Source organism: Juglans microcarpa x Juglans regia, chromosome 6S, assembly GCF_004785595.1.
Source record: "Juglans microcarpa x Juglans regia isolate MS1-56 chromosome 6S, Jm3101_v1.0, whole genome shotgun sequence".
NCBI lineage: Eukaryota > Viridiplantae > Streptophyta > Magnoliopsida > Fagales > Juglandaceae > Juglans > Juglans microcarpa x Juglans regia.
The window spans coordinates 8,974,468-8,988,814 of record NC_054605.1 but is presented as its reverse complement, the minus strand read 5'-3'; the positions used below and the strand labels follow the sequence as shown (position 1 = coordinate 8,988,814).

General features: G+C 40.3%; 2 protein-coding genes across 10 annotated transcripts in view; both read right to left on the bottom strand.

The window, feature by feature from the left end:
• The window catches only part of LOC121236394 (AUGMIN subunit 7), a 44,194-nt gene extending 30,828 nt beyond the window's left edge, over positions 1-13,366 (bottom strand). Inside the window, exons 1-4 of one of the 8 annotated variants that reach the window (XM_041132816.1) lie at positions 13,169-13,351; positions 12,304-12,597; positions 4,056-4,210; positions 24-109 (exon numbers count right to left, since the gene is read on the bottom strand). In XM_041132816.1, coding sequence (XP_040988750.1) covers positions 24-109; positions 4,056-4,189 — 220 coding nt within the window. In that variant the 5' untranslated portion in view covers positions 4,190-4,210; positions 12,304-12,597; positions 13,169-13,351. Of the gene's footprint in view, positions 1-23; positions 110-4,055; positions 4,211-11,523; positions 11,885-11,922; positions 12,164-12,303; positions 12,598-13,168 lie in introns of those variants that run through there. The other 7 variants (XM_041132815.1, XM_041132818.1, XM_041132814.1 and 4 more) reach the window with 7 other exon arrangements.
• LOC121236396 lies at positions 8,319-10,702 on the bottom strand. 2 transcript variants are annotated; one of them, XM_041132822.1, is made up of 2 exons: positions 9,719-10,702; positions 8,319-9,556 (listed from the first exon to the last, which is right to left on the bottom strand). In XM_041132822.1, exons 1-2 carry the CDS (start codon positions 9,752-9,754, stop codon positions 8,843-8,845), a joined length of 750 nt encoding a protein of 249 aa, XP_040988756.1. In that variant the 5' UTR covers positions 9,755-10,702; the 3' UTR covers positions 8,319-8,842. Both variants share the same exon structure in this region; 1 of them encodes a protein (XP_040988756.1).
• Positions 13,367-14,347: the final 981 nt, after the last annotated feature.

Here is a 14,347-nt window from a genome sequence, read left to right as displayed (position 1 = left end):
AGATGATAATGATGAATGCTTACATTGGATGCGAGAAGTCTCTTCCTCACGATCCATCGCATCCGCTTGGGGACTTTGTTGTGAGAATGGTGACTTATCACCCAATAACCTGCAATTCATTAAGAGTAACTCAAAAAAGATTAGTGGTTTCCTCCAACTTTCAATTTGGTTAACAAACACCAACTGAAAAAGGAAAACACGGACAATCTAAGTTTAAATTGGACTCATTTTGTAACAGATAGATATCAACTCTGCTTTCCCTTGAAAGATAATCTGTCGTAGCAAGGTTCCCCCCTAAAACTAGCATCCAATGGACCATGATCTTTGGCCTTTTTGGGATAGATTGAATCATGCCTTCTTGAGTAATGGACCTACTAGCATGTTTGAGAGGCCAATTTGGTAGGTATCAGTGCACTTTGCTGTTGGGAATGATCAAAGCCTGCTTAATGTGGTGTATTTGGAGAGAGCAAGAAAGAGAAATGAGTGGCGCTTTGAAGATTGTGAAAAGTGGTGTTAGATTTGAAGTCATTTTTTCTCGACACTCTATATCATTGGATGGTGGCCCACGATATTGTTACTTTTTCTATTTCTACTTTTCAGGATTTTTTAGACTTTTTTCTCTTCGGCTAGTTAGATGTCTATTTTCTATACTACATATGTACTCAGAGTCGGATAACATCCTCTTTGATTCAAAATTTTTTTATCTTACTTATCAAAATAGGTGAAGATAAAAGAAAGCTAAGACTAGTGAGAAGCTTCTTCCAAGAGTTTCATGAACAAGGTATTTTTGAAAAAAAAAAAAAACCTTAATGCCACTTTCATTACTCTTATCCCAAAGAAGCCTAGGGTGGTGAAGATTAAGGACTTTCGTCCTATTAGCTTGGTGACTGGAATGTACAAAATCCTTTCGAAGGTATTGGCTATCCGATTGAGTACGGTATTGGAAAAGATCATATCCAAGCCCCAAAAAGCATTCATCCGAGGTCGGCAAATCCTTGACTCGGTTCTCATGGCCAATCAATGCTTGGAGAGTTGCATCAAGTCGGGTGAACCCGGGTTATTATGCAAACTTGACATAGAGAAGGCATATGATCGTGTAAAGTAGAATTTTTTGTTACACATGCTTGAGAGGTGTGGACTTGGAGCGAGATGGTGCTCTTGGATCAAATTTTGCATCTCCACCGTACATTTCTCTATCTTGGCAAATGGTTCCCCAATGGGTTTCTTTGGAAGTTCAAGGGGTTTGAAGCAAGGTGATCCCCTGTCTCCATTACTCTTTGTTTTCATAATGGAAGCTTTTAGTAAAATGATCACAGGTCTTGTGGAAGGTGGATTTGTCATAGGGGAGGCAAGTATCAACATATTTGCAGATGACTCACCTCTTATTTGTAGATGATACTCTTTTCTTTTGTGGGGCTAGTCATAATCATATTCAAGCCTTGCGAGTTCTTTTACTTTGCTTTGAAGCGGCTTCGGGTTTGAAAGTGAATCTCTCCAAGTCAGAATTAGTTCCGGTGGGAAATGTTTCAAGTGTTTTGAGCTTGGCCAATATGCTGGGATGCAAAGTCTCCACCTTGCCAATGAAGTATCTCAGTCTTCCATTGGGTGCATCCTTTAAATCGTTGTCTATTGGGAATGGAGTGTTGGAAAAAATGGAGCGTAAACTAGCGAGTTGGAATAGGATGTATTTGTCCAAAGGTGGTAGAGTTAGAGCATTGGCAATGGACTAGCCATTGCCAACGCCAAGTGCAAATTTTACATTTTTTGGTCACAAAATTCCTACATTGAACTAGCTATAGCCATACTTTTTAGTTTTGAGCTACAGTAACTTTCCCCACCTAGCTATGTTTGGCGACAAACTATTGAAGGACCATAGGAGTTTTTTATTATTTTTCCTCAATTTCCCTCCCTTTCCCTCCCTTTCTAGTAATTTTTCTTGTTTGAGTAATTTTTCTTTTATGATGAGGTTTCCAACTGAGGGTACATTTATTTTCTATCATTATTAGCTTAATACACAATATAAAAATATAAATAGCAAAATATACTTATTTTCTATCATAGTTTTTCTTAGTTTTTTTTTTTTTTTTTTGGTTAATACTGAGTAGTTGGTTTGTGAATCTCACAAAGCTATGAATTATGAATGTATGTAGCAATCTGGGTGCGTAAAGTTAATGTGCATCCGAGTGACTTGCCGTACTACAAATTAAAGTTCATGACTCTACTTGTGCTAGAAGTACTACAATAATAGAAGTACTACAAAATTAATGACTCTACTTGTCCGAGTGATTGTAAAGTTAAAGTTAATAAAAGCATCTGAATGACTTTGATTTCATACAATAATAGAAGTACTACAAATTACCACACTGAAATAATAGAAGAACTATAAATTACCACATTGAAATAATAGAAGTACCGTAAATTACCACATTAGTTTGTTGGTTTCAAGAATTGTTGTATAATTTTTTTTTATCAAATATTATTAAAATATATGAAGTGTATTTGCAAAATATGAAAAAAAAAATTGTCAAATATTATTAAAATATATAATATAATATTATTATTTTGACTTTAAGATGGCTAGTCCAATGTGGACTCAGATAGTCAAAAGTTAAATACTATAGCCAAAATGTAAAATTCTAGCCAAATTTTGGACTTTCCAATGCTCTTACATTGATAAAAAAAAGTACGATTTGTACCCCTATACAAGAAGGCGGGCTGGGAATTCAAACTTTGTTAGTTTTCAACAAGGCTTTATTGGGTAAATGGCTGTGGAGATACCACGAAAAGGGGAGCTTTATGGAGGGTCATTATAGAGTTAAAATATAGTGGATTTTGGAGAGAATGGTGCTCGAATGAGATAAGCGGGATCACATGGGGTGGGGCTTTGGAAACAAATATGAAGAGGTTGGACCAATCTTCATCGATACACACGTTTTGCAATTGGGAATGGTTCCAGAATTAAATTCTAAAATGACCTATGGTGTGGAGATCGAATCCTCAAAGAATCCTACCCAACACTATACGACATTACCCGAAGAAAGAAGGCTTCCGTAGCAGAGCTCATGGATCTCTCTAATGGCTCTCCTCAATGGAATATCACTTTCCTTAGAACTGCCCAAGATTAGAAAGTTGACACATTTAGAGATTTCTTCAACCTTGTGTATACTTGTAGAGTGATTGGAGGAGTAGATAAGATTATGTGGTCACAATCCAAGAAGGGAAATTTTACTGTACAGTCATACTACAAGTCCCTCATGACATATTCTACAAGAACATTTCCATGGAAGAATATACAGAAGACCAAGGGCTAGTTTGGGTAGTGGGAATATTCCACTACTATTCATTATTTTATTATTGTTTTTCACCTACTTTTCACTACTATTCACTACTATTCAATATTCTATCATTACTTTTTCATTACTATTCACAGAATATCTAAAATCACCTCACTATCCAAAAGCAACGTAAAGTCCCCCTAAAAGCTTCATTTTTTGTATGGACAGCTTCACTAAGGAAGATTCTTGCATTGGATAATCTAAGAAAACGCCAATTGATGGTATTGGATTGGTATGTGTAAGAAAAATGGGGAGTCTGTGGATCACCTATTATTGCATTGTGATGTAGCCATGAGCTTATGGAATGATATCTTCGCTAGAGTGAGACTTGTTTGGGTAATGCCAAGAAGGGTTGTTGACTTTTTGACCAATTGGCAAGGCATTCAAGGTAATTCTCAAATCGCAGTGATGTGGAAGATGATACCAATTTGCCTATGGTGGTGCATATGGATGGAGAAGAATGGTCGGAGTTTTGAGGATCGTGAACGGACAATGGAGGGGATTAGAACTTTTTTTCTTCATAAATTATTCCATTGGTCGATTGTAATTGACTTTAATGGCATGAACATACATGATTTTCTTGTATCTTTAGATAGTCATGCATAGGTGTGGTTCTTGTATATGTCCCATACACTTGGTTTCGCCTATATTTAATAAAATTCCTATTTACGAATAAAAAAGACAACTAGTGAGAATTCCAGATTCAGCGATTTTGCATACCGGAAGAAGAGCCACTCAAGAAGGGCGTAGCGCTCCATGCCTGCAAAGAGAAGAGACTGAGCAGGAGCATTGGCTCTTGGGTAATTCAGCATACCCAGTTTTCTCTGTATTTCTTCCATTTGCCTTGCTGCCATTGGATAAGATCCCACGGTTTTCTGCAATTTCCATCAAATTCCATACTTTTGTTAATTTTGTTTAATTTCTGTACCAATTGCAATTATCATTATCCAAGAAAAAAAAGTATGAAAAAACGTTGAGCAATCAATTATTGCAATTATAAAGTTCCACGATAAAATAAATAATTGTACCTTTTTTTTAGAAGATAGAATATTAGCAGAAAGAGTAAGTTACAAATTAAATATTACATACACGTTTTTTTAAGTGTACCGAAACTTGCAATTGCAAGCTGGTATAAAACCTGTCCTGATAATGGGTTCCTACGCTTCATGGAGGGAAACTTATGTTGTGGAAATTCCTTTTTGCTTCAACTTTTTTCTTTTAATTTTAAAATTCCTCAATGCTGACTTCTAGAAATTAAGTCAAAATAATTTTCATGAAAAATGTGAAAGAAAAAGCTAGACAGAAATTAATCGAGTAAAAGAAAAGCAATACGATGGATTGCATTTTTCTGACGAAATTCATAAGTGCTAGAAAACCCAAAAAGCCATCCACATGCCTAATCATCCAATCTCGACATGAATAAGAGCATTAGCATCAGCTTAGCTACCCATTACAAAAATTTTGGCTAATATCTCACTTTTTACCTTTTGGCTATTCTACTCAAAACCTAATCCCACATTGGATTATCCATCTAAACTCTCTATAATAATAAAATATTATTTCTTTTCAATTTCTTTATTATTTTGTTATTAAGTTTTTTCATCTTTTCATCGTGTTTTATAGATCTAGCTGTCATATTTTATTTTTTAATAAACGGTCATACTTTTTAATTTAATTATCATGATTTTTTAATACACACTTTTCCGATGAATTTATTAGTTAATAGCATAACGGATATCATTCATTCTAAGTAAATGATTTTTTTTACTTATATTTAATCATTTTTTGCACAATCTAAAGTAATATCTAAAATTCTATCAAACTAACTTTTTTACAAACTCAATACTCCAGCCACTAAAATTTGTCCATGTTTATGACTTAAATGAGTTTTTTTTTTTTTTTATAAGTAAATAGATAGCTTTATTGAATAGAATGAAACTAGGCAATGCCCAAGTACACAAGAAGTATACAAAGTGAGACACCTAATTACATTCTAGTGAGCTGAAAAGAAGATAGAAACTCATGGACACTCCCACCCTTCAGTACAATAGCAGAAAACCACTGTAAAAGAGAGAATACAAAAAAATTCCAGATTTCCCCCACTGCACGCTCCTTGTTGTTAAAGCACCTATCATTCCTTTCTAACCATAAGCACCACATTAGGCACAAAGGTAACATACGCCACACTGCTGCCAATTGTGCACTGTTATGCCTCCTGTTCCAGCACGCTAGTAGTTCCACCACACTCTTAGGCATTACCCAACTCAGTCCGGCTCTATCAAGGATACCAGCCCATAATTCCCTTGCCACCTCACAATGTAAAAGCAAATGATTTATCGATTCTCCATTCCTTTTGCACATGTAGCACCACTCCATGACCACCATACTCCGCTTCCTTAAGTTATCAGCCGTCAATATCTAGCCGTCAATATCTTTCCAAGCGCGGCTGTCCAAGTAAAAAACGCAACTTTAGGCGGAACTTGTGCTTTCCAAATACTCTTCCACGGAAAAAAGATGGGTTGTAGTGCTGTTAAAGCCTTGTAAAAAGATTTAACAGTAAAATCTTTTATCCCCGTGTGAATCCACAACATACAGTCTCCCCCATTTCCTCCTACCTTTGCTGAATACAAGTGGCTAAAATAGGTTGCCATCTCATCAAGCTGCCAATCCTAAGCATTTCTAATAAAAGTGACATTCCAAGTTACCGTCCCATTGGCACAGTATAGTACATCTGAAACTGCCGCTTGCTGATTTCCAGCCATGTTAAAAGCGAGTGGAAAGAGCGCTCTCCCCACTCCGTCACGCCATATGACCCCCTACCCTCCTTAGAACACCATCCCCCCCACTCACTACCATACTTGTGTTCGATTACCTCTCTCCATAATGAGTTTCCTTCCATTTGATACCTCCACAACCACTTACCAAGAAGGGACTTGTTGAAAATGCTCAAATTTCGTACCCCTAATCCCCCGTTAGCAATCGGACAGCACACCATTTGCCAACTTACAAGGTGAAATTTGGTTTCCTCCCCCCACAAAAAAGTTCTAAACAACTTTTCCATACGGTTAGCCACTCCCACCGGCAAAGGAAAGAGGGAAAGATAGAAAGTAAGAAGGTTGGAAAGGGTACTTTTAATAAGTGCTAATCTCCCCCCTTTTGATAAATATAGCTACTTCCACCCCGATAGTCTTTTCTCAATCATCTCTACCACCCCATCCCAAATGCTCTTTGCCTTAAATGACGCCCCTAAGGAGAGTCCAAGATATTTCATAGGAAGTGAAGCAATTTTACAACCCAACAACTCAGCTAGAGAAGCAATATTACTCACAACCCCCACCGGTACCAACTCCGACTTCCCCAAGTTCACCTTAAGTCCCGAGACAGCATCAAAACACAACAAGACCATCCTTAGAGCTTGAATCTGGTCACTAGCAGCATCACAGAAGATAAGCGTGTCATCTGCAAATAATAAGTGAGAAATGAAACTGACACCATTACTATTGTTACCCACCGAAAAACCCGTAATAAACCCCCCCCTAACGGCAGCCTCCACCATGCGGCTCAAAGCCTCCATAACTAAAACCCCTTGTCGCAAACCCCTCGACAGCTGAAAAAAACCACAAGATTTTCCATTGACTAAAACCGAGAACCGAGTGGACGAAACACAGTGTTTAATCCATTCGCACCACTTGCTTCCAAAACCACATCTTCTCAACATATAAAAGAGAAAATCCCAACACACATGATCATAGGCCTTTTCCATATCCAACTTACATAGAACCCCCGGAATGCCTTCTCTTAACCGGCTGTCCAAACACTCATTTGCTATCAAAACGGAGTCCAAAATTTGCCTCCCCCGAACAAAAGCATTTTGAGGTTTGGAAATGAGTTTGTCCATCACCAAACTCATGCGATTAGCTAACACCTTTGAAATAATCTTGTAGATCCCACCTACCAAGCTAATTGGCCGGAAGTCTTTCAAATTATGGGCACCAACTATCTTGGGAATAAGAGCAATAAAAGTAGTATTTAATGACTTCTCAAACTTAAGATTAAAATGAAAAGCATGGAAAATCTGCATCACTTCCTCCTTCACTATCTCCCAACATTCTTGAAAAAAAGCCATAGAAAAACCATCCGGGCCCGAGGCTTTATCCTTGCACATGCCTCTCACCACTAGATGCACCTGCTCTTCAACAAACGGCCTCTCCAACCAACTTGCTACCTCCGAACCTAGCTGGTCAAACAATAAACCATCTAGTTTGGGACGCCACTCAACTTTTTCAGCTAGTAGTTCCTCATAATACTACACTATATGGTCTTGGATCTCTTCGGGAGATTGTAACACATTCGAGCCTGAATGAAGTACTTCAATAGCATTGTGGCGCCAATGGGAATTGGCCACCATGTGAAAGAACTTAGTGCATTTATCTCCCTCCTTCAACCAAAGCACCCTTGATTTCTGCCTCCAAGATATTTCCTCCATCAACAACACTTTCTCTATTTCGGTTACCACCACTTTATGTTTTGACAAAGAATCCTCATTCACCACTCCTTCCTCCAATACTTGCAACTCATCCTAAAGGATATTTTTCTGCAATTCCGTATGTCGAAATACTTCTTCATTCCACTTCTTTAAGTCAACCTTTAGAGCTTTGAGTTTGCCCACCACTATGAAACTAGGTGTTCCATCAAAGGAATAAGCTTCCCACCAAGCCCTTACCTTATCCACAAATCCATCAAATTTCAACCACATATTCTCAAATTTGAATGGGCGCCTACCCCCATGAATGCCAGCACAATCAAGTAAAATTGGAAAATGATCAGAACATACCCGTGACAACCTTTTCTGACATAGTTCCGGAAAGTGCGTCACCCATGAAGGGGATACTAGAAATCTATCCAACCTTGACCACCCTCGGCTGTTGGACCAAGTAAAGCCCCCCCCCACCACCACCACCACCACCACCACCACCACCAAAGGAAGATCCACGAGATTTAACTCAAAAATCAACTCAGAAAAATTTTCCGTTACACTTGTCGACGTAGATGTCCCCGCTCTCTCACTAGGGAACCGAACAACATTGAAATCACCACAAAAAATCCAAGGTAAATCCCATAAAGAATTTAGACCCGCCAATTCCTCCCACAATAAGCTTCTATCACTATCCACATTAGGCCCATACACACCCGCAAGAGCCCACCTCCACCCATCCTCAGTATTCCTAAAAGATACAGCCATGGAAAAGGACCCGATGCAGTCCTCTACTATCTCCACCACTCTCCTGTCCCACATAACCAACACCCCTCCCGAAGCCCCCAACGAAGCTAAATAGCACCACCCCACAAAGGAACTACCCAACAAACTGCGAATTATACTTCTATCAACACCACACAGTTTAGTCTCTTGCAAACAAACGATATCAACTTTCCAACTTCGTAAAAGAGATCTAATGCGAAGGCGTTTATTCACATCATTGATCCCTCTTACATTCCAAGACAATATTTTAGGCTTCATTAACAAAAATTGAGTCCCTTCCTTTTGATCTATCCCTTCCTGAAGTTCCCTCCTTGTTATCATAATTGATAGAACATTCTAATCGTTTCAGTTCTCTCTCCTTTCTAACAGCTGACTTCATGGCCGTGGGACGGCCCGCTTCCATGGCTATTAGGAGAGCCATAAATCGTTCTTCATATCGATCACATGTTAATCCCACCCAACCTTGAAGTTCCCCGACTTTTTTTAACACCCAATCTGATGCTCTAGGCGCGATCTGAGGGGGAAGTGTTTGTAGAGGAGACAGACTACCCATCTCCTCCTCCTCACTATCTTCAAAAATCAAAGACTGCTTCCACAGTGTCCCCTCCTCCACTGACCTTACTTCGTCCACCGTATCCCCTACCTCCATCGCTGGCGCATAGGACACCATCTCCAATCCACCCAAGTCTTCCCCAGAAACTGTCGAAGCTTTCTGTGCCTGAGGTGAGGTCAAAAACTCGAGAACAGTGGCCAAAATCTCATCGCGGGGACTGGTCGTGACCAGCTCGAGGACAGCAGCCTTGCCGCTGCTCTCAGACACCTTCTCTGACTTCTTCGCCGTTTTCTGTGCACCGGAATGCTCCGGCGAAGTGATCTGAGCAGAAATCAGATCATCGTGACCACGCGACGCAACGTTAATCCCTCCACCAGCTTCGAAAAGAACAAACTTCGGCACCAGGACCTTCGTCGGAGCTTCTAACACGTTCTTTGACTTCTTCGCAGTTGTCTGTGCACCGGAATGCTCCGACGAAGTGATCTGAGCAGAAATCACAACATCGTGACCCCGCGACGCAACGTTAAGCCCTCCACCAGCTTTGATTAGAACAGACTCCGGCACTGGGACCTCCGTCGGAGCTTCTATGGTCTTCGGTGATGTCATCTGTGGTATCGCCAGCAACAGTGACGCGGGCCAAGACGTCGACGGGCCACCAGGGAGCAGCGGCTTCTTCCTCCAGACAGGCTTCTGCTTGGGCCTGGTGCTCCCCCTGGGCCTGCATAGAAGGCCACTAGCCCACTTGAAATCCCCTCAAGGCCACTGAGCCGTCAAAGGCCACAGCCTTCCCTTTACCCAGCCCATTACGTGGGCCTTCATCCTGGCCCATACCCCAGTCCTTCATCCCCTCTTCAACGCAGCGTTTCATTATCCCCATATTAATATGCAAGCAACCCACTTGCTTCTCCATTTCAGTCAATGCATGCAACAGAGATGCCACATTTGTCCCCGACACCTTCCTGCCATTCCCTTCACAAAACTGCGCTTTCACCAAAGAGGAAGAACCGACTAGCCTCTCTTCATGTTTTGAGGCTCGAGACAAGACCTCCCTGTGCGAAGAGGAGGCTTGGTAGTACTGTGACGGAGGAGAGGGTATCAGTGGGTAAGTCCCTCTGTTATTCCCTCCCAAAACAGAGGATTTTGCAGAGAGCTCCTCCAACAAGTCTCCAAGATTTCTCCATCCTAACCCCTTCCTCCCTTCCGGTATCACTAGCATCCCACGCCGCCTTGCTTGGCCAAACTCCGATAGGGTGAAAAAACTCCCATGAGAGTTTTGCTGCCTTTGCACCACCCAAACTTGAGACCCATTTCTTCTTGTTCTAAGAAACACAAATGGACCCTCAAAAGCTACACCTTCCTTCATCATGGCAGCCAACCACCCCAACGACGCTTGATCAATGGCAATATGATTTACCGCACGACAACTATTCTTCGTGATTCTCCACCACCCTTCATTAACCTTCATAAACTCAAAGCACTTTTGATCAATGATAACATTCCTACTCGACCCCATGACGCAAACACTCATAACGCAATGAAGAAATACTAAGCTAATCACGACTGAACTCGACCACCATAAACTGCAACGAAAGGGACAACTCAGGAATACTTATGAATGGGTAGAAAGCTAACCTTTCCCACTGGATTCCTTTCACTACGTTGCCATAGTTATACTTAGGGTGAGTGGTGTTCAAACGAGATGCATAGGCCACATAGTGCGCTGCAGAAAAATATCAAAAGAGGATGGGAGGTTTTTTCTAGTCACAGTACACATGAGGTGAGTGACGACCCTAGGATAAGTACGAAAACAGACTTAAATGAGTTAATAAACAAGTTTCAGTTTAGCTCCCTATGTGATACTAAAATTTGTCCATGTGGTTGACAAACCAGAGTACTACATTCCTATATTGTGCATGGATATAGCTCCGGCTGTAAAGAAATAGAGGAGATTGTCCAATCAATCTATATTGAACATTCAGATTTTACAAGCATTCAACCAATCTGTCCAGCAATACAATCTACAACTCCAACCAAATTGTCCAAAAATCTATAAAGCTTAATGAGTAAAGACACAAATCTACAACTCCAACCAAAATTTCCAGCAACTTTTCTTGCATTCAAACACAAAGCCATACATAAAAGCAAGCTAATTTCAGATACAAAAAACTGGACAACTTAATGAGATACATCATAGGAAAATAAACCATCCAACTTATTCCTCGAAGTGTCCAACCTCTGAGAAACAAGAACTGTACAACTTAATGAGATACAAGAAAGAAGCCTAATTGCACATTAAATAAGCAAAAAGAAGCCTAATTGCACATATTAAATTCAAATATGTATAAAAGTAACAGATGCCAAGCTCTTGATCGAACCTAATGCCAAGCGCACAATGTGACCACAAATTCTCAAACTTCCAAACACCACCAACACGGCAACTCAACATCCAATTAAGCTCAAGATCAGAGCCCCCAAAATTCCCATGACCATCAGAACCTCAAAGCTCCGGTGGTCAGATTCCCCAATTCCACACACCTCACCCAGAAAATGTTGATAAAAGAACCACCCCTGACCTTTCAAATCCCAACTCCAGTTCAAAATCCCAGAAAACCCAGACGGGGAAAAACACACAAATCTCCGCCTCAAATCCTTTAAACTAAACCAAAATATAAAGCCAAATGGGTTTCCAAACCAGGACCAAAACCATCAACAACTGCCCAAAAAAAGCCAGAAACAAAATCCCACAGAATACAAATGGGAAGAGATAAAGGCACCGCTACGAGACAGTGACGAAGCTTGTGCAGCATCGATGGAGGATTGACAACGTCAAGGGTGTTTCTCTGTGTGTGAATGGAAGAGAAATACAAATCAGGACGAGAAGCACCCGAAGGATATGCAGCTCGAGGAGAGAACTAATCAACGGCTTCACTGCGCGTATGAATGGAGGAACCAGAAAAATAGAGGATGGTTCACTGCGTGTGTGAATGGAGGAGAGAGTAAATTCAAGGATGGAGATGAGTACAGGTCATTGAGAAAATTTGAGAAGAGATGGTTGATGATCTATTCCATGGAAAAAGCAACAACACACCCACACGCACGCACATATATATATATATATATATAGAGAGAGAGAGAGAGAGAGAGAGGGAACTGACATTTTGAAAGAAGAGACCCAGACGCCAGAATAAGTATATCTACAAACACTTTTTGTCGGTTTCACCAGTTCTCACAAGGTAATCTCCGGCGGTTCAACCCCATCTTCTTCTAAGCCCTCTGAAGGTCTCAAGCCATGCAGATCAAGTCCCCCAAGAAAGAACTGAAGATAGTTGAGCAGCACTGGCTCCTCTCTCGGCCGAACTCACCGGAATTGGGAGGAAGAGATAACTAGAGAGAGACTAGCAGATCGGGATCGCCGGAGAGATGACGAGGTATGGAAGGACAGCAACTTCCTGAAACACAAAGACAACCACCGTCGACGAAGAAAGACACAAAGAACAAGTCAAAAAATAAATTTTATTGCATAATATGAGCAAAATAATCATCTGGAACAACCAAATGGGCCAAAAATATTGCAAATGATACAAAACCCAGATCAGAAATCCCAGCTTCAGATCATTCAATCAGAAGAACCACAGTATATGATACGATATCACAAAAAAACGCAGCTGAGCACGAAGCTCGGAAACGAAAATCAATGGTCGCAGAAACTGCATATCAGAAAAAGCAAAGTAACCCAATACAATTTACAACAGTACACATAACAATAACACAACGCAATCAAGGAAAGAGCGGCAGACAAAAATACAGACGGAGAGAAAGAGCTCGTGTATGCGCAAAACACAGACTTTGTGCAAGTTGAGGAAGATAGGGACGGAGATAGAATAAAATACTAGGAAAAAAAAATGAAAGATTTAGAGAGAGAGACATTTGTAAATTTTAGATCTGCAAACATATAGTGGGTATTTGGATTATGGATTATGCCGAAACCCAAACCCAACCTAACCTTCAAATAATCCTTACCTGAGAAAGTGAAGATCCGCTTGAGTCTGAGAATGAGAGAGCGCAGAGCGACGCAGATGGGACTTGGGAGACAGAGTGAACTGAGTGAGAATGAGAGAGTGAGCTGCGAGCGAGAGAGCGAGGCTGCGAGGACGAGAGCTGCTGCTGGGAGGGAGACAGCGAGCGTCGAGCGGGCGAAAGGAGAGGAAAGGCCGAGATGTGATTCTGGGAAAGGCCAAAAACGACCCCGTTTTAGACACAAATCGGGTTCTGGTATCATCCTTTTCGGTTCGGGTCGAGCGCACGTTTTTGTTTGGCCCTATCAGCCGCTGATTTGGCGATCTTTAAAAGAAAAAAACACATTTGTGTTTAGATAATAAAATCATCTCAACCCATCTTATCTTATCTTATCTTTTTATTATAATTTTTATTTAAAATATAATAAATAATTCAACTTTTTTAAATTTTAAAACAATTATAATATTAAAAAAATATTATAACAATATTTTATTCAACTTTCATCTAAAACTATCTCATCTCATCTCACTATCCAAACCCCACCTAAAACAAAAATGCTATTTGGAATCCCAACACCCCGCACACCTTTGGCAAATTGTGAATTGTCATTTTTGCCCACCTATTTTACACAAAAAACTCCTTTCCACCTCCTGTCTTAGCACACAACCATTTCCTCCTCTCCTCCAGCATATCGTCTCCTTCTTCTCTTTCTCCTTCTCATTCACGTTCTGATGAGCAAAACTCGGAAGGCAGAGAGGGCTTGTTTTCTTAGCCTTCCGTCATCGATAGTCGATATTTTCCTTCTATTTTCTCCGATGCTGGCAATAGCCAATTCCAATACTAGTAATATGGCGATCTTATAAGAAAAGACGGAAAAACAAAAAAAAAAAATTTTAGGAATGAAAAAGAAATATAAATTTAGCTAATGGGTCTAGAACCAAGCAATGTACTAAAGTAATTGGAACAAAAGTAGGTTGAAAAAAGGGGGAAAAGAAAAGACAGACTAATGGGGTTTCATTCAACCGACATTCCAAGTAAACCAGACAGTAACTTGCATGGAATAAAGTATACCTTACATGGGCAATGTGTTCTAGAGAAAGAGAGAGAGAGGCTCTTGAGCTTTTGGGTTTTTAGTGTTGTGTATGTGCTCCAAGCTTGGGAGAGTTTGGTGGTTATAGGAAA

Bases quoted from the DNA above. Each gene is read 5' to 3' on its own strand.
- LOC121236396 (XM_041132822.1), bottom strand. From the start codon at position 9,754: ATGACATCACCGAAGACCATAGAAGCTCCGACGGAG. The intron at 9,557-9,718 runs GTCCCAGTGCCG...GCTCCGACGAAG, and splicing joins CCATAGAAGCTCCGACGGAG to GTCCTGGTGCCGAAGTTTGT.